General features: G+C 43.7%; 1 protein-coding gene across 2 annotated transcripts in view; it reads right to left on the bottom strand.

Annotated features, from left to right (window-relative positions):
• Positions 1-1329: 1329 nt before the first annotated feature.
• Positions 1330-26971, bottom strand: part of Igsf11 (immunoglobulin superfamily member 11) — a 120389-nt gene continuing 94747 nt past the window's right edge. For both annotated transcript variants that reach the window (XM_051149919.1, XM_051149920.1), the window contains exons 2-7: positions 20759-20922; positions 18652-18859; positions 16141-16296; positions 3987-4109; positions 3092-3242; positions 1330-1824 (exon numbers count right to left, since the gene is read on the bottom strand). In XM_051149919.1, the coding sequence (XP_051005876.1) occupies positions 1392-1824; positions 3092-3242; positions 3987-4109; positions 16141-16296; positions 18652-18859; positions 20759-20922 (1235 nt within the window). In that variant the 3' untranslated portion in view covers positions 1330-1391. The remainder of the gene's footprint in view (positions 1825-3091; positions 3243-3986; positions 4110-16140; positions 16297-18651; positions 18860-20758; positions 20923-26971) is intronic.

Raw genomic sequence — 26971 nt, 5'->3', positions numbered from 1 at the left:
CATTCAGGCAAAATCACACACCTGAATTCCCAGATGCTGAGCAGTTCCCCAAGAGCACACTGGAAGACACACCCCCATTTGTCTAGCCTTTATTTATTTATTTATTTTTTGCAAAAAAAAAAGTTTTTTTGTTTTTTTTTTAAAGAAACAAAAAGCAAAACAACTACTTCGGGCCCTTTCTGTAATAAGCTACTAACCTCTACTGTCAAACAAGAGGGAATTATCTTCCTGGCTATGAAAGGCATGGAGTTGTTGCTGCCCTCATTAAAAGTGACCTGTGTGACAGCCCGGATGCCATACACAACCTTGCTTCTTTGGGTCCCCAGCTAGCAATGCAGAGGCCCCGCCCACCTGCCTCCAATTTCAGCACAGCCCACTCAACCCCCTAAAACTCTTCTGGCATGGGGCCTTGTGCTGAGTCACTGGATACAATCACTGGACAAGGGGTTATGTTCTTGCTTTCCTAGTCCACTGTCTCTCCCGCATTTAAAAAAAATAGTTTTCTTTTAAAAAAATATTTTTTTCAGGGAATCATGAACAGTAATTGCCATGGACCTGTAGGAGATCCCAGAGTAATGCAGACAAGAATCTGTCATTATAGCAAAATCCCAAATACGAAGTGCATGGTTCAGGAAGAGGTAAGTAAGTGTGTGTGTGTGTGTGTGTGTGTGTGTGTGTGTGTGTGTGTGTGTGTACAGGTTCAGGAAGAGGTAAACGTGTGTGTGTGTGTGTGTGTGTGTGTGTGTGTGTGTGTGTGTGTGTGTGTAGGGGGTTCACAAAGTTTATTTTTCCCCATTTCTAGCTGAACTGTGTTCTGTACAATTTTGCCTCTATGATAAAAGAGCCAGCCTGGTTAGAATGTGTTGCTAGTACCCTTCGGCCCTCGCCATTATAATGCGGTGGCAGAAGCAGAGTATACCACGAGCCTGCTCCTGGTTGGTTGGTTGGTTGGTTGGTTCTCTAAAGACACCTATTTTAAAAGATAATTTCAATATTTAAATTCCACCTGGCACTTTATGTCTCTCAAAAATTATTAAGTTAGGCAAGAATTAAAGAACAGGTCTACCTGGACCCTGGTTTGGGTTGTGAGTGCCGTTGTGCCGCTGGCATTCTCCTTGGCTTGGCACATCTTTTGACATATAGCATTTATTTCTTTCTAACTGAATCTCAAGACAGCTGTGGTGGGGATACAGTCTTCTTGAGTCTTCATGAGGAAATACCCCCAGGCCGCTTCACACATCGCAGTGGCCAGGGAACGCCATCCCTCCTCCTTTGTGCTTTTTGCTAATGTGGCCGTGGCAAATGTTCTCTCCAGCACACACCCCCCACTCTTCCCCTTGTCTGGAGGTGTTTCATTCCTCTATCTTCCGAACACAGCATCCTCAAGTGTCCTATACCAGGGACCCCGCCCGACTCTGAGCAGGCACCATAACAGGAACTGCACCAATCCGCTCCAGGGTCATTTGGCTGACAGTGTAGGAATGTGTGTGCTGAGGCCAAGGCTTCCTGCTGACTGAACCATTGTTCCTGGGCATGACCTGGGGTGATGACCCTCTGTTGGCTGTCACTACCAGAGTCTTCTGTGGGCCAGAGACCAGATGGCTCCCATTTGCATAGATGGATGGCATGCCGGCGTTGCCAGAGAAAGACTGGCGTAAGTCAGTGAAGTGGTTTAATGACTCTGGGTTTCTATGGGGCTTTGGATTGTTGTTCCAGTATCGACTGTTGTAGGTATTGGAAGAGGTCAACGTGTTGTTTTCTGAGGAGGATATCTCTGTGTGAAATGCTTTGGCAGAAGAGCATTTGGGTGGGAGATCATCCTCTCTGAAATGAAACAAAGATAAAGTTATATATAAGTAAAGTACATAAAATATAGATATATATTTAAGTGCATCTCTTTTAACTAAAAAGAATGCAACTTGCCCACTGAATTAGTTGTCATAAAACACCGAGGAAAGCAAGCTAAATACATGGAGATGTTGAAAAAGGCACTCATGGCGTCTAGACACTATTACCAGCACGGCTTGAGGAAACATTGTGGTATGCTGATGAGAGGCTAACGCATGGGAACAGACAGAGCAGGTAGGTGAGAGAGGAAGACAGAGAAACATAGGGGCCAAATCCTAAAGGCTGAGTACACCTTGCTGAGAAGACATGGCTCGTTAAAGCATGCAAGGGTATGATGAGGCCAAGTCTGAGCCAGTTGGGACCCTCAAATCCCATGAGCTATTTTTCTTTAGAGACCATTTTGACATTTTTTTTCCTTAACACATTTGTATTCTTTTATGAACTGCTTGCTACAGTTTTTATGTTGTGGAAAGTCCACAGAGGAAATAAGATTAAAGGCTGAAAATTGATATCCACTGAGGGGTATTTTGAGGTGAAATGTAATTGACTATGGCATTGAGAGGCAAGAGCCCCAACTGCTGTTTAAGACTACACAAGGTCATCAGCATTGGACACTGTGACCCAATCTCAGCTGCTCTGTAGAAAGAGAAAGATCAGACAGATACATTTACTTCCTGTGCCTCACTACGTGAGGCCATGTGCTGTCCTGACATTCAGACAGGAAGCCATCAGCAGATGCCAACCCTTAGACCTAATGTCTCCAGAAGCATCAAGCAACACTATTTTTTACATAAAGTACAATGCCTGGTGTATATTATTATAGTGTTGATACAGTTGTATATTATTATAGTGCACCATGCCATGGTGCAGTGCATGAGTAGGCGGAGAAGCTGGTGTGTTTGTAAGGTGATCCCCCTGCTTTGGCTTGTTCCCAGCTATTAGACTGGCCAACATAAAACATGTGTTTTACGGGCTAACTGTTCTGGTGTGACAGTCACTATCTACTTTGCAGATGTGGAGGTGCGGGGGCCTGGGGGAGAGGGGCGGCTCCTCATCCTACTTAAGTTCCTGAAGGATCTTTGCGAATAAAAATGAGTATGACCATGAGGAAAAGTCATCTACATAACAAGAAAATGGCATTTGGACCTTTTCATTACCTTGACCCATAAGAGTTTATAAGATTAGCAAAGAAACCTTGACTCTAAAATGAATAGAAATACACGCTATCTCAGGATAGACTGACCTGATTTCATTAGGAATCTCTTCCTCCTCTTCCTCTTTATTTTTGCTTCTCCAGTAAAGGAATGCCCCTGAAATTAGTGCAACGCAAACAACGATAAGAACTGCACCAGTACCAACAGCTCCAGCTATTACTCCAACACTTCGGGGCTGGGCTGAAAAACATTTAAGTTAGATTTAAATAAAACACAGAGGAATGACATATGCCCTGCAGCTCTTATCTAGTCACACAACTAAGTCTGCTTCAAATGTACATCCCATCTACACCAAGTTAGACCTCGACTGACCTTTAACAGTCACAGGTGGCTTTCTGCAACTGTTGAGTAAGCAAACTTTCAAGATTCTGCCCCCCCCACCCCCTGCCCAAGGCCCCAGGATAGCGGCAGCGGGAGCCTGGCATGAGACAGTGCCAACTCAAGCTGCCTGAGGTTCCCAAGAGAGCCTTGGATCTCAGATGCTTCATGGCCTCAACCCTAGTCACATGACTCCCTTCTACAAACAATCAAAATTACCTAGATCCCCCCTGCAACAAAAGAAGTGCTCTGAATTGCTTGTCTGTAACTGAGCGCCCAGAAGATACAAGGAATTAGGGAGGGAAACACAAGTATATTATGAGAGCTCCAACATGAATGTCATTTATGTCACTTACATTCATGGTGCCATGACCCGAAGACTAGTGTGGTTCTGATTGTCTTGACAGGACATTTTATCACAATGATTAGCATATCAAAGAGGCTTAAGTAGCAAATTTTTTATAAAGTATTTTCAACAATGGTTAAAAGAACTTGTTTACTGTTCTTCGCACAATCTCGAGACAACTGTCTAGAACCCTGCATTGTATGACTTATCAGTCTTCGCCGCCTGCACCTTGGGGTGGCCTTCTAGTTCTGTGTTCTTACGTGAGATAACCTGGAGATCCAGGCGACAGGTGCTGGTCCCGATGGCATTAGAAGCCACACACTGGTACAGGCCGGAAGACAGGGCACTGATATTCCGGATGGTGACTGTTCCCTGGACCTGATCTGTCACAAAGACAATAATTAAGTGACAGCTTGATGGGATGAAGAAAGAAAACAAAGGAATCAGTACAAAGATGTCATCACACACACACACACACAACACTGGGGAGTTGCCGATTTTCTTCTTTTTTTCTTTTCTTTCTTTCTTTCTTTTTCTTTTTTTTTTTTTTCTTTTTTGTGGGAAGAGGAACTGGTGGTTCACAAGTGTTAAAGAAAATCATGATGGCATATTAAAGATGCAGAAATATTAAGGATTGTCCTAAATGAGGCCAATCTTGAAACTCGAGCTGCGGACTAGCAAATCATAATGAATGTTGGTAGTCTTCCCTGGCTAGGGAGCTAACAGCCTGTCCTTGAGGGTCTGTGATCAGAAGCACCATGTTGTAACTCTAGGGAAATGCAGTGACATGAAGGTCAGGTTAGAGCCTAAATGGTTCCCTTTGTACACGATGGAGAAAGAGTTCTCTGTGCTCCAAGTATCGCAATGTTGGAAGGGGAAGGGGGAAAGGAGAAGCCTCAGACCACATCATCATTTCACAGAATTTCCCTTGAGCCGAAGTCATCTACTGAAGGCACGCCATGCACTGCAGGAATGGGCCTGCATTAGGGGTGCCACTGAGCCCCTTCACCCCCTAGGAACAGCTCAGGGAAGCTTGACCTTGACTCAAATCATCAGTGGATCCAGAGTGGAAAAAGCCAGAGTAGCCAGTGATTGTTGCTCCCCCACAGAAGGAGGTTTTGCTGGGTGCTTTATTTCAAAGCTGCCACACTGGCATATTGAGAAATGCTCTAACTGGTAACAGACAACTCAAAAGTACCAACACAGCTTAGTCATTTATTCCTACAAATGACTTACCACAAGAACAAAAATGTGCAAATCACTGGGCAAATTTTCATATATTGCCAATTTTCCAATGACCCTTTGAGCGATATTTTTGTTATTAGCTTACTGAACAAATAAAGGCACTGAAATTTTAGGTGGCTAATAAGAATACACAGTGGGTTGCTACAAGCTCCAACTGTATGGATGGCATCTAATATCTATGCTCTGGGCCTCACTGCCTCCCTATAGCTGGAAAGAAAATACATCTGTCATCAGAACCATCCAAAGCAGGGCAAACGTAAGAGCCAATGGGAAAGGCTCTTAATGCCACACGTGACAAGTACCAGACCCAAAGTCCAAGGATGCCTGAGCCTAGACTGTCTCCACTCTGGTTTGGCCAGATACCTTAGTTTATCTGTTGGTGGCTTTCATCTTTATCTACATCAAAGCCAGAAGCAGAGAGCCTAGCCTGGCTTTATCGATTCCTTCATTTACTGCACAAATACTTATGAGGACCCTCTCTCTGTACTGGGCAATCCAGAGGACAGTGCCAGGATGACTGACAGTGCAGACCTTAATGGAGCAAGAAGGCAAGGAGTCTCAGTAGGTGGGTCCAATGCCGGCCAGGGCCACAGACCTCAGGTTGCTAACAGTGCACAGGGATGGGCATCTCCTGTGCACCAGGAAACTGAACAGAGTGCAGGCGAGGAGGAAGCCACAGCCAGAGCCACAGCCACAGCTTCCCACATACCAATGCTGTCAGTTGTCTAAGCCTTCAAACATGATACGATGGGGTGTGTTCATGGCTGGCAGTCATCAAACATGAACTTGAAGAAACATCAATATCACAGGCCAGACAAAGGAAAGAGATTGGGTATTTGCCCTTTTCTGTGGGAGTATTTAAAAGGTTAAATCCATATTATATGGATATCTTACATATTTATGACAAGATAGTGACTTTGGATTGTATTGTATATAACAAAGTCAATATTTTCATGCATTATTTCCCCCTCTCCTCGCATTCTCCTCTCTCTCTCTATCTCTATCTCCTCCTCTCTGTATCTCCTCCTTTTCTCTTCTCTCCTGTTTCTCCTCTCTTCTCTGTCTCTCCTCTTTCCTCCTCCTCTTCTCTTCCTCTGTCTGTACCTATGTACTGTGAGCAATGACAGTAAGAACTTGTGGCTCGGCAAGGCTACCCTGCCATGGTACAGCTTAGATGGAATCAGGTGATAGATCAGATAAGCACATTGATTTAAAAAACAAAAAAGGATTAAGAAGAAACAAAGCAGGCAAAGCTGAGCTGGGAGCACCCCCTCAGTAAACATCCCACCCTGAAGCCAGGCAGGCCTGTGTTGGGACACAAGTAATTCACTGACATGAAGGATGAAGGTAACAGTTCTTTAGGGCTTCCTTCTTCCAAATAGGGATGTGAGATTTGGGCAACTACAGTGTGGGAAGGCAAAAGACAGCAGAACCTACTGTTTTACTTTGTCCAAGCACTGAATCCCACACAGGCTGTCCTGCTGGCCTAGCAGGCTCTTCAGAATCAGAGACACAAATACACATGATTAGCCCCAATTAGCCTGTTCTTCTTGGTGCCGGAGCCTGCATCTGGCTGGGTCATCAGTGCATCAGCTGGGAGCAGGTGTTTGGGGGTTAGACCACTTGGGTTTAAGTCTGTGCAGCCTCCTGCTGGCTATGTGGGCCTGGGGATGCTACCTGCTTAAGGGTGTGTGTGCCAGTTCCCTCATCTATAATTGTGAACCAGGAACTAGAAAAGATCCTGTACCTATGAGAACTGAGTGAGACAGTGAATGTTAACGGGACCAGGATGCTGTCTGGTGATGCATTTACATAGGAATTTCTTGGGATGTGTATTTTTAATATGTATTTATTTAATAAATATATGTAAATCCCGAGGAAACTTGGTTAAGAAATGTAGGAAATCCTCTGGTTCCTTGAATTCTGAGTAGATGTCAACATTTGGGATTTTACAGAATAATAGGAGTCCCAAATAAAATTAGTCTGTAAATTTCATGTTTTATACATCTTAAAGAATGAATTATCACAATAGCAGTGAAAAATTCCTATATAAAAGTATGAGAAAATTTCTGTTAAAAAGATATAAATACACGGCTTAATGTTGTTTAAGCCAACATGATGGAGTACAATTATATGCAAACATGATCTCACCCTGAAGCAAACATTTGATGAGAAAGTTAAAACCAAAGGGGAAAACAACACAAAATACATGCCAAATAAAGATCTATTTAAGAACACAACGGTGGGGCCAGAGATGTCATGTTTTTGCAGAGGACCTGAGAAAAGTTCCCACCACCCACGACAGCAGCTTCTAGCTGCCTGTGACTCCGGTTCTGGGGGATCCAACCCCATAGTGTGGCTTCGATGGGCACCTGCACTCAAGTACACATAACCACACACAGACAGACACATAGAATAAAATCTTAATAAGAATTGAGGATAATATTATAAAGTTAATATTGTAACAACTACTCGTAAGGAGAAAATTTGAATGCTGCGTGACATTTTGTATACTAGTCAGTAGGTTTGGTCTTCGCTCAGAGACATAAATGAATTATGTGTCATTATGGTGTCATTGTCGGTTGAGTTAAAATGATGACTGTTTTATGTTAGCATCCATCTTGAATTGGTAACCTTCCTCATGTCTCCTCCACCGAGCACCTGCTTAGAGCCTTCTTCACTTATCAAAGCCTCCCGTTTATGACCTGGATGCTCATTGTCACCCTCACTTTTTTTTTTTCTATTTCTTTTTAACTTTTTTTTTTAATGATTGGATTTTTTATTTACAGATGAGAGGCATGAATCATTCAGTTAAAAAAATACAAGCCATGTTCAAATAGAAAGTAGACAGTGATTGAGATAAAGCCTAAGTATGTCAAAGAGAAGTCATCAATATATACTTGACACATGACATTCCAGGGGATGTCTTCTGGGAGCTTGGCCTGCATTCCATCTCCCCTTCTCTGCTGCAGGCTGCTGCTTGGTATGGACTCTGAGATTTCCTTCAACAGAAGTCAAAGGTGGAATGAGGGAAGCCTAAGCAAGGTGTCTTCTTTTATCCTGTTGGCCTTTTCGGAATTCCCGCACTTGCCAGTGCCCCTCCTCCTGGGATTCCAGATCGAGTCCCCGGGTCCTGCACTGGAAAGCCTTGTCATTCTCTCGCCTAGCACTTCTTCTACAATGCGCATCTTGCTGTCTTCTCTGGCTACACATCACTGAAAATGCAAGTGTCAGAGAGAACATCCAGACTCCTTGCGTGTTACATGACGCTTCTCGCAGTCTGTGTGTGGTGCTTTTCGTTATAACCTTTAGGGTTTTTTTTTTTTTAAGCTGTAATGGGGAACATTCAATGGCTCTTGTTCCCTTTTTTCACGTTGTCTCCAGTAAGAATGGCACGTCATGAAGCAAGGGGGGCGGGCAGGGAAGCACCAACTTATTCAAAAGCTTAAATGCACGAACTCTTTCCTTCTTCCGTGACAATTACATAAATTCTCAGACCAAGTGAGGAAATAGTTGTCGTTCTTTTATCGGAAATGGATTTTTCAGGGGCTCGTATGGCGAGAGTGAACACTCTTGTCTTGTTTAGGATTTTACTGAATTGCTTTGACTTTTTCTCTATTTAAATTGACCTTGGCTGGGAGCTTTCCGTAAACTGCCTCTATTATGCCGAGGCATGTCCCTTGTATCTCTAATGTATCCAGGATTTTTATCATGAAGGGGTGTTGGATTTTGTCAAAGACCTTCCCTGCATCTAATGAGATAATCGTGTGGTTTTTTTGTCTTTCAGTTTGTTTACACGGTGCATTACATTTATCAGTTTACGTATGTTGAACAAAGTCCGCATCTCTGGGATGAAGCCTACTTGATCATGGCGGATGATGATCTTTTTGATGTGTTGTTGGATTCAGTTTGCAAGTGTTGTATTGAGAATGTTTGCACCTATGTTGGTCTGTGTTGTCTAACAGTTTCCTGCAAGATTTAGCCTGTCCCTGCAGGGGGGCTCTTTAAACAGGAAGATAAACAACTTCAGGAAGTCCCTGAAACTCACCAGATTCACTAGCCACCCCCTGCCTGACAGAGTGAAAAATAAAAGTTCAGAGTCCCTCTTAGGGGAAAGGAAGGTGAGTTGCAAAGAAGACTCTCGGAGGAAAAAAGCTGCAAAGAGGACTCTGAGAGCTGCATGGAAGCAGCAGAAACCAGCCTAGCTGCCTGGAAGAGGTTTAGCCCAACTGAGGCACCTGGAAAGGATGCTCGCCCACCTGTCGAACGGTCTGCAGGCTGTGCAGTGTGCTTCTGATCCCCAGGTGTGTGAGCAGTCACCAGTGCTGGGGTGGGCCTTAATGATGCAGCTGTCTTTTGAGTCGTTTCTGCTCCTGTAAGTAGCCCCTCACCATACTCCTGTTAGTGAGCCAAATAAACCAAATAGTTCTTCAAGTTGGACTTCAGTAGTATCTTTTGTTCCGTTGTGGGATCCCTATTAGGGGTGAGTAGATGTGTATTTTGTCTCCCCGGAAAAAGTTTTTGTCACACAAAAGTCTGTTAATTCTCTTTCTTTGTTGAGTCTTTATGTGGTGAGGATATTAGAATTAACTGTGTCCTCATGAAGTGAACTGGGTAATGATGTGTTTCTATTCTACGGAATAATTTGTGGAGTATTGCCATTGACTTTTCTTTGAAAGTCTGGTAGAACTCTGTGATGAACCCATCTGGCCCTGGGCTTTTTTGGTAGGGAGATCTTTAATGACTGCTTCTATTTCATTAGGGGTTATAGGTCTGTCTAAATTACATGATTATGATTTAATGTTGGTTAGTGGTATGTATTGAGAAAATTACTTTTTTTTTTTTTTAAAGATTTTCCAAGCTGGCGGACACAGGTTATGTTTGTCTGGGCTTCTCGGTGCATGTTGCCGACGACCCCCTTCTCATCTCTGATTTTGTTAATTTGGATTTTTCCCTTGTAATACAACAGCATTAGACCACAGTGACTCTTAAGATCACCCCCTGTTCCAGCTGCGTGATTTCCAGCAAAGCTCTGCACAGAGGTCTTAAGCAATCTGCAGAGACCATTTTAATGCTGCCCTGGGTTCAACTACAAATGAATGGGGCCAGCCTTGTTGTTCTTAGAAAAAAAAAATGTAGAATTTAGGTTTGGAAACTGTTAACTACTGATAAATAAAATTATAATGTTTCACTTTCCAAAAGAAAGAATATCAGAGATTAACAGTAATTATTTGCCCTAATTAAAAAAAATAAGGTATTTTAAGGTTTTCTATCTGGGTTTTGGATTTGTGAGGGTTTTTCTCCTTCTTTTGAGTCAGGCCCAAAGGATGCAGTCCTAACTGTATCCCACAGATCTTTGTTCCTGAGGTAAAGTTCTGCTGAGCCACTGACAAGAGCCACTGTGTTTACTGAAGCCCTTGACAACCAGGAGGCTGAATGGCGTAGAGGACAGGTCACCCCTGAACCAGTCACCCTGTGCAGCATCAGGTGTACCCTGCTTGGTGTGCGCATGTGTTGTTTAAGTGATTTTCTGGCTGTACATGAGACATTATTTATTTAGACCATCAATGCCAGATGCTACTGCAGGTCAGTTGAGTCAGAATATTTGGAGGGGGTCATGGGAATTGACATTCAGTAAACACTCGGGTGATTTTTATGTACAGTAAACTATAGATTGCTATGTTAGAATATGTACTACAGATTATAGTATCCGATATCTATATAACATATACATGCGCATATATATATATATATATATATATATATATATATATATATAATTTCAAAATGTCCTACATTGGATTTAAAAGTCTGCTAAGCATGTTCAGCTTGTGGCATGTAGTCAAAAAAAAAAAAAAGCTATGAATGTTGCCCAATACGAAATCATAAATTACTTAAACATGACGGTATATTTTTTTTCTCTGTGTGAACCTTGGCAACATCATGTCACAAAAGTCAAAAGGCTGGGCAGAACAAACATAAAGCTATATTTTTGGAAAAACTTCTTATGACATAACAGAAGTTACAAAGCTATTTCCTAAAATATACTGGGCCAAAAATAAAGTCACAATTTAAAAGCAGTTTAAACATCCTACGATAGGAGGTTAAAAATCTACAAGGTAATCCCAGTAAAAATTTTGTGAAATGAATTTTTATGATATGAAAAAATGTCAATCATATATTTAATCTTTCACTAAAAGCTTATTGAATAATATAAACATAAAGCCAAAAGAACACATACATTAACATACAGATAATAGGTCAGTGGTAGTAGGGCACAATGCGCAGTGTTAGTGGCACGCACCTTGTGATGGGTGTTATAACCGTGTTAAACTGCTATTTTTTGGTATCAGGAAAGACTATACTATTTACTTCATTGATCTACCTTCTGATTATTACAGTTTACTGATCTGTACATTTCTATAACATTTAGAATTTGATTGTTGATAACAAAGCTTGCCATGGTTCCCTAAACTAAAAGGGCCAAACTCAGAAGCTGAGAATCGAATGATGGCTGCCAGGGAGCTGGGGAAGTGGGAAGATGTTGCTTAAAGGGAACAAAGCTTCAGTTGTGCTACATATTCTGGAGATGTGACACACAACATGGTGACATGTCAGCGGCACTGTTATATGCTCAAGATTTGTTAAGAGGAGATCTTAAGGTTGACCAGCCTGCCCACTATAACACACAAAACTGTCATAGCTATGTGAACTGGTGATATTCATTAGCTTGTCATCACCTCACAACAGCCACATGTACCAAGTGTGGTATGTACTCTAAGTATGTGAAAGTCCTATTTATAAATCATGACTTGATAAAGTTGGTGGGAGTAAAGATGTATAACGCCCAAGACAGCATCACAGCTAAGAATCCCACTTAAACAGTAAACTAAGTAAACGTCACCTTCTCTGGTGTTAGAGCGCTGTTGCATTTCTGGAGGACAGTCGTGTGGTTTTAAGGAATTGCTCCATTCACTGCGCCGATAGAGGGACCATGGGATCACAGAGGAGAGTGACGACCAATGGTGGTTTTGTTCTGTTTTGTTTTACTGTTGTGGCCACTTTAATGTCCTCATATCAAGCAATCTCATAGCATGAACTGGGCAGCTTTTCTTGCTTTTTGTTCTTTGAAGCCAGCGTGAGGGAGCAAGAAGACGAGGACCAGCTGATATGTCTGTAGGATTCCCCAGGAAGGCTCATCCCATGTGTATGTGTAGTTGGTGTTTCTACTGATCTAGTTTATTTCTACGGGTTTACTTCAGTTTCTGGTATGTGGCATGTTTTTAACGTCTCTTTTGTTCAACTGTATATAACGTGGCATCAACTTGTTCACAGTATTTTCTATATTGAAGCCGAGTAGAAGGATTAGGGAGGTCCTGAGTGAAAAGTGGTTTGGCTTCCTGGGTCCAGGACTGAAATATGACTGTGGATCTTTGTCATAATGTGTAAAATAAGACAGGCCAAGTAACTGGATTATGGTTGGATCATGATTAAACAATAACACCTATGAAATGTTTAGAACAGTATCTGCCATGTATAAGGACTTCTTTAATATTTACGTTACTGTAATAATCCTATGAATTTTAAAGGTCTGTGTTCCTTTGTATTCCCAATACTTTTGCATAACTTTCCTCTTTAGCCTCCCATGCTAAAACACTCCTTTTGATTTCCTTTATTCTCTTGTTCACCATTTGAAAGTTAGAATCCATTCCTTAGCTCATCAAATGCCTTTTGACAACCAGTAGCTGTCCTCGGTGCTGAAGACACATTAGACGACAGGCCAGGTACCCCACCTTCTACAGAGCGCCCTAGTAGTTGAGGATTCAATAAAGCACTCCAGCAGATACACAATGTGTTCCATGTGGAAAATACAGAGCAGGACAAAATGGACCAGCTGGAGGAGGGCGAGCTTTGATTGCGAATAGGGGGCTCAGTGTGAGGAGCGCCACCGAGTGGAGGAGAGAGTAGGGAAGATTAAAACATGCAGGAATGAACCACAAGAACATGCGGGCTGGAGAGGCTTCCAGGCAGAAGGAACACGTGTGTGAAGCTCTGCCACAGGCATCTGTCTGATAAGATGGGCTTCCCAGGGATCACTGCGCTTGGAGAGCGTGAGCAGGGATAGTCAGGACTCAGAGGCCTGCAGAATACTGTCCTGGAGGCACTGGGTGGGTATGCGCATCACACATGTGCCATTTATTAATGACTGTACTCAGTCTCTATGGCTGTGGCACTAGAGCATCCATTTCAGGCAGCGTCTGATGATGAAGCTATGTTTAGGAACCACAGAGTCGTTTCATTACTCCCTTGGCCACTTAAGCGGTGTTATCAGGAGCTCACAAGACTCCCCAGAGCTCACTCGCTCTCCACGTAACGTGTCTCTTGGTTTCTTTCACCCTCTCAACTTAAAGGCTGTAATACCTTTCTGCATCAGTTCTTACTGGGATGTTTCTATTCTATGGCTCCTTGGCTTCCAGCTCTCCATGCAGTGGTTTAAGTGTATCTCTAACTCGTCATGTGTTTGTGAACTTAGTTTGATTTTCAATCAGTACCCTCAGAGCCTCTAACCTTTGATTATCTGAAATCATTGTACCAGCTACTACTACGTTTAAATCTGTTTGACTTTGTTATAGTTGCCAAGCTTTCTCTTTACTGACCCCCAGCTCCACTCACACCTTCTACAGTGATGTAATGGGGGTAATTCCTGTTTTAGACAGAGATACAGTCATGTATCCCAGGCTTGTTATATTGAACTTGTTATATAGCCTGGGGTGACCTTGACCTTCTGACCTTCTTCTGCCTTTACTGGCTGAGTGTTGGGATTACAGGCATGTGCCACTATAGCTGGCTTTATGTAGCGCCAGGGGATGGAATCCAGGCTTCATGCACGCAAGGTAAGCAGTCTTTGCTACATGCCTAGCCCCTGACTGTCCTTCACAATCTTTATTTTTCTCCTCTATCTTATGAGTTCTAGTTTTGTTTCTCAGTGGTTCGTCTTAAATTTCGTGAGGATATTCAGGTAAGGTGTTGTGGCTCAAGCCTTGTGAGACTAACATAGTGAGTTCTGGGCTAGCCTGAGATACATAGTGACACCTTGTCTCAAACCCTCCCAATTTTCCACCTCCCTACAAAATAAAAACAAACAACAATAACCTTGATAATTTATTTGTGGGATCGTTCTATAGGACTATAAGAAAAATGTGTTCTTCGTCAATCTTTTGCTTACAACTTAGGCATCAATCAACATTGCTGTTGTATCATTTCTTCCATGTGCATTAGTTAGCGTTCTACTGTAAGACAATGCATCCCCAATCTTCACTTATACCTCTTAGAAGGGAGTCAGAAATTATCATTCCATTCTATGGATTATGCATTTCTGCTAAATCACTACAAATTTGCCAGAGGGAGCTCCTTCGAGCCCTACATGTAAGAGACACTACTAATTCCAAAATGTTGTTCTGGTTGGTCAACCTCATAGGATGCCCTCCCCTTGTACCAAATATTATTTTCTCAGAAAATGCACCAGGAGTTCAAGTTTTAAAACATTATAATATAATCAGCTAAGTAAATCTCCTAGAAGAAAGTTGTTTAAGTTGTTTGGGGTGTATGTTAACATCTGTTTTGGTAACATAAGTATCAAGAGGTGAAACTAAAGAAAAACCGTGGCGCATTTTTCTTTAGAATAAATACGGTTATGTGAAATAATTTTGATAATTTATCCGAAGACCAAATTACAAAAGACCACCGTTTTCATCATTGGCATTCAAGTTCACCGTCACCCCTGAAATACTGAAGAATTCTCAAGATGCAAATATAGATTTATCAAACACAGGAGGTCCTTGCTGCATGTATCTCTCAGCTCACATACATAGGGCTGCTGGGCATTCATGGCTTCATCTGTAACTTCACCTTTTCCTTGGTGCTCCACAAAAATAAGCTGGGTATAAATCACAGAACCTCAGTGATGTTTCAGAGGTTCTAGACGATACTGCAAACCCCTTCATCTTACAAAAAGGTTAACATGGGTCTGGAGATGTAAACTATTGCAGCCATAGTTGCTGGCAAAGCTGGACTTCGGTTTTCAGCATTTCAACACGAGCTATTTTAGGCATGCCACTTACAATAGTGAGATTAACAAGTTGGTCCACAAGAAAGCTATTTATCCACAGTGTAGCTGGAGCATTTAGCAATGAACAGGCAGCGGGGGACCATGGTACTGCAGCAATCATGACAAAAGTGACCTAAATGCCATTATGCTGAAAGTAAGTTTTTAAAAAATAATGAAATTGGGGCTATGTAAATTAAAAGGCGACAGGAGAGTCCACCAGTATTCTTCTGGATTCTATAGGGAGTTTACTTGTGGCCCTTTTACAGATTTGTAGCCCTGGTTCTTAACTACACCTAATGTCACCCAGCAACCCAGGGCTTTCCTTTCCTGTGGCAGGCACAGAGCATCAGCCTGATCCAACTGAAGCACAGCTAAGGCCAGCTGAGGATTTTCATTAAGGGCAAGCTCTCAATAAAGACTTGTCAATCTGCCCCAAGAATGAATCATGGAAAATAGTGTATATGAAAGAGGACACAACACTCAAGGACACCGAATTGCATTTTCTTGAAACAAGGGCTTTGCAAGGGCCTATAACGTCATCTCATCGTATTGTGTAACATCTTAGATTTTTCAGAGATACTTCCTTTACAATCAAATCCGGATAAATGGATTTGTACACCCAGAGCCACGATGGCATGGGAGGCTCCTCACCTTTACCTATCCAGGGTGATCTTAGCTCATGGGTCCCTTTCCTAACTTCTTTGTCATCTTCTTCCTCTAAGCAGACTTGAGGCCAAAACAGGAGAATTAATATGGAGATCTCTCTCGTGCTAAAATGGGCACCTGTGCCTTGAGCAGAAAGTGAGTTTGTAGAGGTATCAAGAACTGTCCTAGTGTTAACTCAGAGAAGTCCCCAGGGTGCTATTTTAAAGCCCCACCAAGGAAATAGAATTTTCATGCTAATAGATACATTTTCAAAAAGTAGTATATGGAAGAGAAAGAAAAGGCCACATTCACCTTAAAGTTGAAAGCACAAAGTTCTCCATAGTTAGAAACTATCAAATTTCATTACTTTCCTTGAGTACTTACTGATCCAGCAGGTTCCACGGCAAGGTACGTACCCTGAGTGGCTGTGGGAGGTAGCTTGAACGTATTATCTAACTTCTCCCAAAGGTAAGTGGGCCGAGGGATGCCTTCCTCTGAACTACACAGGAGGATGACGTCACTGCCAATGTCCTGGGATCCTTGGATTTGGCAGTGCGGAGCAGAAGGGGGGACTGTCATGGGAAGAGTGGATAACACCAGTTCAGTTTTACTGTGAGCCAACAAGACAGGAGTGCTTATCAGTGGCAAACCGAGGATCAGTGGGGGTGGGTGGGTGAAGGGGGGGGGGGTGACAGCCTCGTGGAGGAAGCCAGGTGACAATCAAGCATGCACGATCCTCAGGATGGGAGTGGGCACTAGGCCTTCAGTTGCCATAGGCAGGGAGCAAATCTACAAAAGGAGCCATGGCTTTTGGTTACAGTTTAAGGTACCTCAGCATCTTGGTTTGAATGCTCCCTCTAAAGCAAGATTCTTAAGATCCTTCGGGCAGGGAGGCAGAGGCAGGTGGGTCACTGGGAGTTCGAGGCCAGCCTGGTCTACAAGCAAGTCCAGGGCAGCCAAGGCTAACACAGAGAAACCCTGTCTTGAAAAACAAAACAAACAAACCAAACCGAGAGATCCTTTGGGTCAACGCACTGACTTTAAAGACACTGCTGAAAAGACACACATTCAGCCCCACCCCACAAGTAAAAGATGACCCCGCCAACCATCCTCTAGCAAAATTCACTTTAGTGAGGCGTTGTGATATTTTACAAAGATCAGATGGGCTCACTTTATAGCAAATTTGGCCTTATGGTACAACAACTTAAGAGTGAGGCACAAGTTAGAGAAACAGAACAGTAAGGTAGGGGACACGTCAAAACCTAAAACAGTTTGTGCTCATTACAGGCTGACAAGGACAAAAAGTGACAAGGATACAGAAATGGCCAAAGCAGCAAAGTGGGGGAAGTGACCATTTACACTAGCACGAGGGGAGCGAACATAACCCAGGACAGGGAACTGCACACAGGTGAGGCAGACACCACTGGAGTTCAAGCACGTGATAATGTTCTTAGTCCTAAAGCCTTCTCAGTAAATGAGTCCCCCCTTCAGCAACACAGGACTACAAAATGAGCTGCAGATACACCGAGCATCAGGCAGTGAGTGAGCGGGAGAAGAGGGTTAAGTCATGAGAGGGTACAGGGCCACGTGGAGGCAGCTCAGTGTCAGGAGGCTTGTCTAGCACGCATGGGGCGTGGTGACACAGAGGGGAGAGGAGCAGCTAAGTAAATATTGTGCTAGGGTGAGCCAGCCTCCTGAACTGGTTCCGTTTGACAATACCACTATGTGGCTGTGAAGCAAAAACTAAATTAATTATTTTTAAAGTGACACTGACTATAAGATAAGGGGCTTCGTTCCCCCTTAAAAGATTTTTTTTTAAAGCTTGGATAATGTGGGAAGCTCAACTATCAGATACAAACAGAATAGCATCTACTTCCTTCAGTACTCCACACTGTGCTCAGAGTACTCAGGACTCTATACACTTTCAATATAATGAGTTCTATTTTCAGAAGATAAATCTCCAACCTGGTCCTTAGCTTTCTGAGTTGGTTGAAGTCTGGGAGAACAGGGCACCAAGAACGAAACCATACTCTCCCCTAAAGAGGAAAAGCATCCGAAACTCCCAACATCAATATTTCAAATCATTCAGCAGTGGGAGGAGACAAAAGGGGGTGAGGTGGGTGAGGACTATGGCGGGAGGAGGAAGGGCCTTTTCTGAGCACTTCTTCTGTCTAAATGCATTGAAATGGCCTCTCTCCTACAACAGGGATCTGCTTGGCCACCGCTTCTACAAGGGACCCATCTGAGAGACCCAAGAAACAAGACATCAGGCAGCTGCAGTGAGTGTAACTCAGTACTTGCTGCAGAGACAACCCACATTATTTGGTAGAAAGAGTTGCCGGTTTGAATGATCAGAGCCAAGTTTTAATCTAAACTTTGCTCATTCACTGTCTTAAATAACTAGGCTCTAAATCAGTCCGATCTCATTCTAAAGTGATAGTCTGTCATCCTGTAGAAACAAGGATGCCTTTAAGAGGGCAAGGAAGTAAAGTTAAAATGACTTCAGCGCCACAAGTACGAGCTGAGGACTGTGGTGGCCCCATTTCCTGTCACAGATGGAGTGAGTGATAACGTTACCCTCACGCACGCTGACACCTCTGCTTTTTTGCTCACAACAAATCATTCATGACTGAGTTTTACCGCAACAGAAGTTTCTGTCCTATAGGGCCCTAAAAAAATATTTTTATGCCACCCTTCATGCACTGTGAGAGAATAGCATCAAGTAAGTAACTTTAAAGACTGTCTGGCAGTGTAAGAATGAGCATATGTAAGAAACTAGGGGAGCTGAGGCGAGCTGGGGGCGTGTCAGGGTGAGAAGTGGGCGGGAAGGAACTAAGACACGGGGAGGGAGCACAGAACAATGTAAACACGCTTTAGAGTAGATCGCTAAGCGAAGCCCAAGGTAGCGGGACTTGTCTGTCACTCACCTAACACTGTGAGGCCAGCGACCCCAATGTTCCTGCCCCCTCTGTCTGGAAGGTTATTCACCAAGCACTGGTAGGTGCCCGTATCTGACAGCTGTGTATTGTTGATGAAGATGGAGACATTGGTAGCGGGCATGGTGCCTGTAAATCCTACCCTCCCGTGGAACCTGGAGGCACCGTCAAACATCTGTCCACCCTGATAGAGAATGACCTGCGAAAGGAAACAGTATATAAATCAACTGGCCACGGTAGCCCCTCCTTGGCACATAACCTAGTGGACAAAAGCAAATGTACCCCGCAACAACAACAACAACAAAAATAAAAATGTTAACTTCTCAGGGTGGTCAGCAACTTTTTATGAGTGCCCCATCCATGAGCGTCTTAAGGCTCTAAATTCTCACGCAAAATTAGAATATCTTTTCTCCTTCCTTAGTTTATCAGAGAACATAGAAAACGTCCTTAATGCTACCCGACTATCAACACATAAACATTTCCACCAGTGAAAAAGTTAATTGTGAGATGAAATCTAAAAGGCATTTGCACAGCCATGCTCATCCTGCTAGGCCACAGAATGACAGACCACTCGCCAGCTGAGCATCAGTGCCATAAAAGGGAGGGAGTGGTTCAAGTCCACAACAACTTGTTTGCCAAGTGCTATTATCAGAGTGAACTATTCTTGGGAGAAGACTCAACATATAATATAGCAGAAAGCCCTATGAGCTGAAAACGAGGATCTTCCTGTGCATGCTTAGGAAACCTTAGTCAGTTCTCTTTAAAATATCTTTAGCACCATCACTGATGCTTAAAATGGTGCAGTTTGACAAAATAATCCCAAAAGCTTGGTCTACTCCAAGACTTCCATGGTTTGAAGATACAATGTATCCATGTATGTAATTTTCAAGTGATGGAGATTGCTTTACATTCAGAATTTTAGACATACCAAGACAGGACAGATGTCTTTTCAAGGCTGTCAAATACAAATAGCCAAAACACTAAGAACAGAACATTTATATAATTCCTGATTGTGTCATGGTTCTTCTTGCTATAGGCAGTTTATTGTATATATGTATAATAATATAAGTGTATATGTAAAAAATAAAAATGTTTAAATAATAAAAAAAGAAAATGAAAAAAGTCATAAACAAAAATAAATAAATAAAATTTAAAGACGTTTCTATTGAATTTTGTACCAGAGAATTTACTTCACTTAATATGTTACGTATTAAAATAGAATCAGAAAATAAAGTCATCTTTGTAAATAAAACTGGTTGCCAAGAAAAAACTGTGATGCTAACCACAATTCATTAATTGTATCTGAGATTATGAATTTATTTTATATAACTAATACAGACTTCTGGGATTAGCTTCTGTTTTCACATGTGTTCTGTGTGGCACATTCCCACTGTATGAGAGTCTGAATTGGCTGGAAAGCCTACTATGTTAAGATGCATGCTGGCTGGTATAAGCCTACTGTGTTCAAATGCATGCTGGCTGGTAAACCTACTGTGTTCAAATGCATGCTGGCTGGTAAGCCTATTGTGTTAAGGTGCATGCTGGTTGGTAAGCCTACTATGTAAAGGTGCATGCTGGCTGGTAAGCCTACTGTGTTAAGGTACATGCTGGCTGGTAAGCCTACTGTGTTGAAGTGCATGCTGGTTGGTAAGCCTACTATGTAAAGATGCATGCTGGCTGGTAAGCCTACTGTGTGAAGATGTATGAAGAACTCAGCAAAGCAAGCCGCTGCCTATGGCTTCTTGCTATCATCACTGTCTTTAGAGAGAACATTCTAAGTCACCCGAGTCAGTGCCAATCTCTTCATGAAAGACTAGACCTCACCGTCTCTGCCTTAGTATTTACCTCTCAGCGGTGTTTTCTTTTTAACACTTCAAAGCCCTCAGAAGAGTATGTTTAGCAACTGCCAGTGAAGATCATGATGACAATGATGACATCCTTGTACAATGGCAGCCTTCTTAGAATATTTATTAATAATGTGATGGGAGGGCACACTGGCCATGGTGCCCTACTCCAGAAATCAAACGCACCCCTATGATGCTTCCCCTCGCTCTATCTTCAGCAAAGAGCCATGGTTTGAGAGGCAGAACAGAAGTACCTGCTCAGGCTGGTTTGCATTGGAGAGGGGAATGACCATCCAAATGACGTTTAGGTTAAGGAGGGCGGCACTGGTAGAGAAGGCGCAGGGTAGGACTGCTGTCTGGCCCCGGGCCACCTGGACACTGCCAGGGCTCTCGGACACTTCCAGGGACACTGTGACACCTGTAGAGAAAGAAACAATTTGGTTCCATGCCTGTCTTTTCCTGGAAGCTCTGTGAGTATCACAGTTATCACGTAACCACTGGCCTCATCTGTGAACACAAGACAGGACCGGCTAGCCAGAGAATGACTCACCAGTCAGTCGATGAGCCAAACTTGGCTCGTCTTGGAAAGTAATTTTAAAATGTTAGGGACCATATATTCTCTTTTATAAGGCAATAACCCAGTATTTGGACAGACTCAATAAAACATGTCTGAGTTTGAGCAGAAGTTGATAAATCCTGACAAAAACCATGATAGGAACTGCAAATTTCAAGCATCCACGCCTTAAAGCCTAGTGCTTATCTGTAAATCTAACAAAGTATGTGCACACATCTATGCTCAAAGCCACATAGAAAACATCAATAAAAGAAGTAATCTGAACAAATAAATGGGGAGATACACAGGGTTCATGAGCTGGAAGATTCAGTGCTAATTAGAGGTCAATTAATTCTCTCCAAGTTGATCACATGGAAATGAATTACGTTTAACACAAATGAAAAGAGAAGAATCACGAAGAGTCAGAAGAAAATTTAAAAACAATTTAAAAAATGATGGTCAAGGTCTCAAGAGATGGCTCAGCAGCTAAGAGCACTGGCCATTCTTGTAGAAGACCCAGGTTTGATTTCCAGCACCTACATGTAGCTCATAGCTTCTGTTAAGTCCAGATCCAAGGGGTCCAGCACTCTCTTCTGGGCTCTGCAGGCACTACACACATGAACTGCAAATACATACATGTAGGCAACACACTCAAGCACATAAAATAAAAATATTTTTTCTACAGGGCTGTAATAATCAAGGCAGTTTAGAGTTAGTATGAGAAGTGACTTATAAATAATTAGCAAAGGATTGGGGGCGCCTGGTGTTCATGGCCAGACACTTGTCAACAAGGCACAAACAAAATGAGAAAGCAGCAGGTTTTCTTCTCCCCCACCAAATGGTGCCAGGATGATACGGCAATACTATGTAAATCAAAGGGGGAAAAGACAGAATTTGAACCCATATCTCACACACAATATGCAAATATTGACTCAAAAATATTTCCAGGCAATCCATCCACAAATAAATACAGAAAAAATTTAAAGTTTGTTTGGTCTAGTCAGAGAAATCTTAGAAGCATTCCTAATACTGTGAATCATGAAGGAGAACAAGGTAGAGACTCAGAGCTCATTAATGATAAACATCTCGGGGCTGGAGAGATGGCTCAGTGGTCAGAAGCACGTAGAGGGCTCTTGTGGAAGACCTGGCTGGGTTCTCAGTTGGCCGTGAGGGCCTGTAACTCCAGTGCCACGCAACCATCTTCTGCTCTCTCCCAGCACGTGTGCGCACACGTGCATACAGATGCACATGCCCACGTGCACATGTGTGCGCACACACAGTTTATAATAATTAAATCTAAAGATATTAAATATATCTCTTGCTTCTAAAAAAATTAATAAAATGAAAAGTTCAAAATAGAGCATGAAAGAAATAGTATTAAGTCATTTATTTTATAAAGGGATCATAGCCAAAATATATACAGACCCATGACAGTTCTATTTAGAAGATTATCCAATTTTGAAGAAATATCCACATCTGGGTGGTTTGAGTAAGAGTGGCCCCTGCGGCTTAACATATTTGAGTGCTTAGTCACCAGGGAGTGGCACTGTTTGGGAAGGGTCCGGAGGTGAGGCCCTGTTTAAATAGATGTGGCCTTGTTGAAGGAAGTATGTCACTGCGGGAAGCCCATGCCAGGCCTGGTCTCCCCCCACCCATCCGCACCCCTAGCCTCTCTGCTTACAGATCAGAATGTAGCTCTCAACTGCTGTTCTAGAGCAATGCATGCCACCATACTCCATGCCCTGATGATAATGAACTGACCCCTTCAAACTGTGAGTGAGACCCCAAGTAAATGCTTTCTTTAGTAAGATTTCTCTAGCCACGGTGCCTCTTCACAGCAATGTAACAGTGACTATGCCAATATTTAAACCACAATGCCAGGCAGACATATTGCTCATAAGAATACAAACTGGCACCAGCTCCTTGTAAAAACAGTTAAAGTTTCTTAGAAAGTTGTACACAAACATATAACTTAATGTCATAGGCCACAGAGTTCTATGGCACTGTACTGCGTACAAGGGAATGCTGTTCAGAGACACAGGCACCAGAGTGCCAATACATGATACAACAAGAAAAGGAAGCTAGAAATAAAATGCTGCACAGCGCATTGTCTGTATGTAAGAAATGTATGGAAAGGGCAATTCTGAAGAGACCTGAGGCCGACTGCAGGCTGTGTGGGCCTGGAGGGGGCCATCGGGGGACAGCGTAGGCAAGTTCAGGGGGCATGTGGGGGCTTTATAGAGCTTTCTGTCATGGTTATGCAACTCTGTACATTTAGGAGAAACCAATACGTGTTGGACTTTAAAGGAATGAATTCGTAGAATGTAAATTATGCTTCAATAACAATGTAAAAATTAAAATACAAAAGCAAGGACCCATCAGAACCGATGCTCCAGAAATCAAAAAAAAATGTTTTTTGATTTTTGTTTTTTAAGCCAAGAAAGCCAGCCCCACCCCCCTTGCATGGTGAAACACTGTGAAAATAAAAGCAGATTAAACAGGTCGCAGAGACCCTCAAAACGGCTCGTCTAAGTCATGAAAAGTACATTATGTTCATGGCAGCATCTTGTCTTATTTGGCAATGATGTTTCTTCATCCTCCCCTGCCCCTGAAGGAAGCAGCACAATGGCATCTCACTGTTGTTACAATTGTGTCTTTAAGGCATGGGTAACATCTTCCCCCACAGAGCTGCATGCGCCAGTCTGATGGCGTTCTCAGGAGTTACCTTTCCAGTGTGAAACGTTTCATAACATAAGCCACCTGCGACTGGATGTAAAGCACCAGATTACAGCATGACAAGTCCTGACTTCAGGTAACCATAGGGGAAGCTCAGGGAATCTCAGCAGTGAAGACGAGGAAAAGGGCAGGTTTGGGACACACTGAGGGCAGTGAATATATAGTTACCTCACAGGACAGACACAGGCTGTGAGAAGCATTTACATCACAGTGACCTGATAGCACAAGTGCCACTAGGGCCTGTCAAGGTTAAGTGTTGAGGGTGGGCAGAGTGATCACAGCTGTACACGCAGGAGGCGTTCAAGTCTGAGGCCAGCTTCAACTGCAGTGGTACCCTGCCTGGGAAAGAAAGGAAGTGAGAGGGGAGGGGCGGACGGGGGAGCGGCTGCGTATGATGGCCAAGTCCCATAATCCCAGAGTCCAGGGCTAAAGCAGGAGGACTGTAAAATCAGGACATCCTGGGCAAGACCCTTCCTCCAAAAACAAAAAGCAGTGGCCACAGTAGCACCACCACTGTATCTTTCAGACTGCTCCAATGCAGGAGGGACAGCATGTAACCCTGCTAACCTGTGTAAGGCCGGGTTCATTATCCATCCTAAAATAATACTCATTTATTTCAAGATAAACTCATTCAATTTTAACACAAGTTTGGTTTGGGGGGGTTTTGTTTTGTTTTGTTTTTTAAGTCAGTGAAAACAAACTGACAGTGAAAGCTAGAAATTGGGGGGAATTGTCCAAATAGGGAATGCAGAGGGCAGGGATGGGGTAGGGATGGGGCAGGGATGGGGCAGGGATGGGGGAGGGATGGGGGAGGGATGGGGCAGGAGGAATGGGGGAGGGATGGGGTAGGGATGGGGCAGGGATGGGGTAGGGATGGGGCAGGGATGGGGTAGGGATGGGGCAGGGATGGGGCAGGGATGGGGGAGGGATGGGGCAGGGATGGGGGAGGGATGGGGGAGGGATGGGGCAAGGATGAGTCAAGGATGGGGAGGGATGAGGCTGGGAAGACAAGCCAGCTGACAGAAGAAAGCCCCTATGCAGCCACGGCTCACATTTCACATGATCTGATCCTTGATTCCCACGCCTTGGCCCAGCTACAGAAGAAACCGTCTAGACAGTCAGCTTGCCAAGGGGCAGGTGAAGCTGTAAGGTCTGACTGGAAGCCTGGCTCTTGCTTCTAATCAGCTGTGGAGCACCAAGCAAGTCACATAATCCCACAGACGTTTTGTCTACGCAAAGGGCTTATGCTATCGCCTGCTCCCCATGGGGTACTATGAGAGCCAGAGAGATGGTGGCTGCCGCTGCTATGACTGTCCTTGATGGTTCCCAAGCAATGGAGCACACTGACCCCGCCCCCAAGCAATGGAACATGCTGACCCCCCTACAAGCCTATAGCCAATACTGTATCAATACACTTATTTAATTCTGTGAAGACTCAAGAGAGGATTCCCACCACTGAGGTCCTTCCCATCCCCTTGATGGGAGCTGTTTGTTCTAACAAAATTTGTGCCCCCAAAATGGAGAAAACAGAGGCCCAGAGAAAAAATAAAAACCAATTAAGAGACATATATCCATAAGGCTAGCAAATGTACACTCTGGACTCAAGGCAGGCTGTTTATCTATAGAAAACATACACTAAAATGTCTCATAAATGATCATTACCACAGTGTTAGGCAGTCACAAAATTTAAAGCTATAATGGGCTTTTACACAAAACCATTCAATGAAAACCTCCCTCAATTTCCTGACTGTAAGCCTGCAACTGAGCTCTATCAGCCTCACCTCCCTCTCGCCTGTTAGAGAAGTTTACTAGGGCTGCCCACACCTCATGCCACATGAGCTTTGGATCCTACCCCTTTGGCCCCCTTAGTAACCATGCCACAGCCTGCAGTCCCCATAGCATCAAGACCTCCCTCTGCACTGGAACTCCCTGGCAGCACTGAAACATTCTCCAGTTACTCAGAGTTGTTCAATTTCAAAACAATCCCTCCTTCCCTGCAAGCCAGTCACCGTCCCAGCCCCCACCACCCTTGCCCCTTCCCCCTCCCTCCTCCCCCCAGGATCTGCTGCCTCAGGTTCTTCATGTGACTCTTTTTGAAGAACTGTCTACACTGGCTCCCTCACTCCCTCTGTCTTTGATTCACTCCTGTCTGCCACTTCTAAAAGAAACTCCCCCAGCCTCCCAGAGCCCTGTGGCTGCACAGCCTTTGTAACCTCCCTTGCGCCCTCAAGAGCATCTACCAGAGATGGGAGCACTTGCTGTTGCAATCCACTGCCCTCAGCTCCAGGGAGACCATGTGAGTGCCTGTGTCCATGTTGTACACCCCTCCCCACACAGTCCCTGTTGTGCATCCCCCCCCCAGTCTCTGTTGTGTGTCCCTCTCCACACAGTCCCTGGTGTGCATCCCCCCATACAAAGTCCCTGATGTGCATCACCCACTGCCCCCCCCCCCGCCACAGTCCCTTTGGGCATCCCCTACCCACCCCCTGTTGTGCATCACACACACATACACACACACACACACATTCCCTGTTGTGCATCCCTGCTCCCCCCTGTTGTGCATCCCCTACCCACCCCATTGTGCATCACACACACACACACACACACACACACACTCCCTGTTGTGCATCCCCTACCCACCCCATTGTGCATCACACACACACACACACACACACACACATACACACACACACACACACACACACTCCCTGTTGTGCATCCCCACTCCCTGCCACACACAAGGCTTCAATGTTTGTACTCTCAAAGGACTTGATCTCTACACTCCCCTACAGAACCACATTTACAGTCTTGAGTTGGATTCTCTTTTACACATCAGTGGCTTCCAAAAGTCTCTCTCAAATGCAAATTTTACTAGTGTAACCTCCTAGACACACCTACTTGATATCTCTAAGGCATCTCAAGTCAGTGTCCATGTCTGAAGTCATCTCTTCCCTGCCAGGCGCCTTTGGTTTTAAAAAACTTATTTTTAGGTTGGTATACAAACTAATGTGTTTTATTATGGCGTTTTCATACATGTGACATTACGCTTTGTTCTCCTTCATTCTCCTCCCAGAACTCCTTCCCTTCTGTACTCTGACCTGCTCTGGTTGGTTCCCTGCTTCCCCATACACTTCTTTCTCTCTGTTCCACACTTTCATGACCTGTGTATTCTGTTACC

The sequence above is a fragment of the Acomys russatus genome, chromosome 8 (assembly GCF_903995435.1).
Source record: "Acomys russatus chromosome 8, mAcoRus1.1, whole genome shotgun sequence".
Lineage (NCBI taxonomy): Eukaryota > Metazoa > Chordata > Mammalia > Rodentia > Muridae > Acomys > Acomys russatus.
Note: the sequence above shows the minus strand (reverse complement) of the source record. Positions and strands in the feature narration are given on the sequence as shown.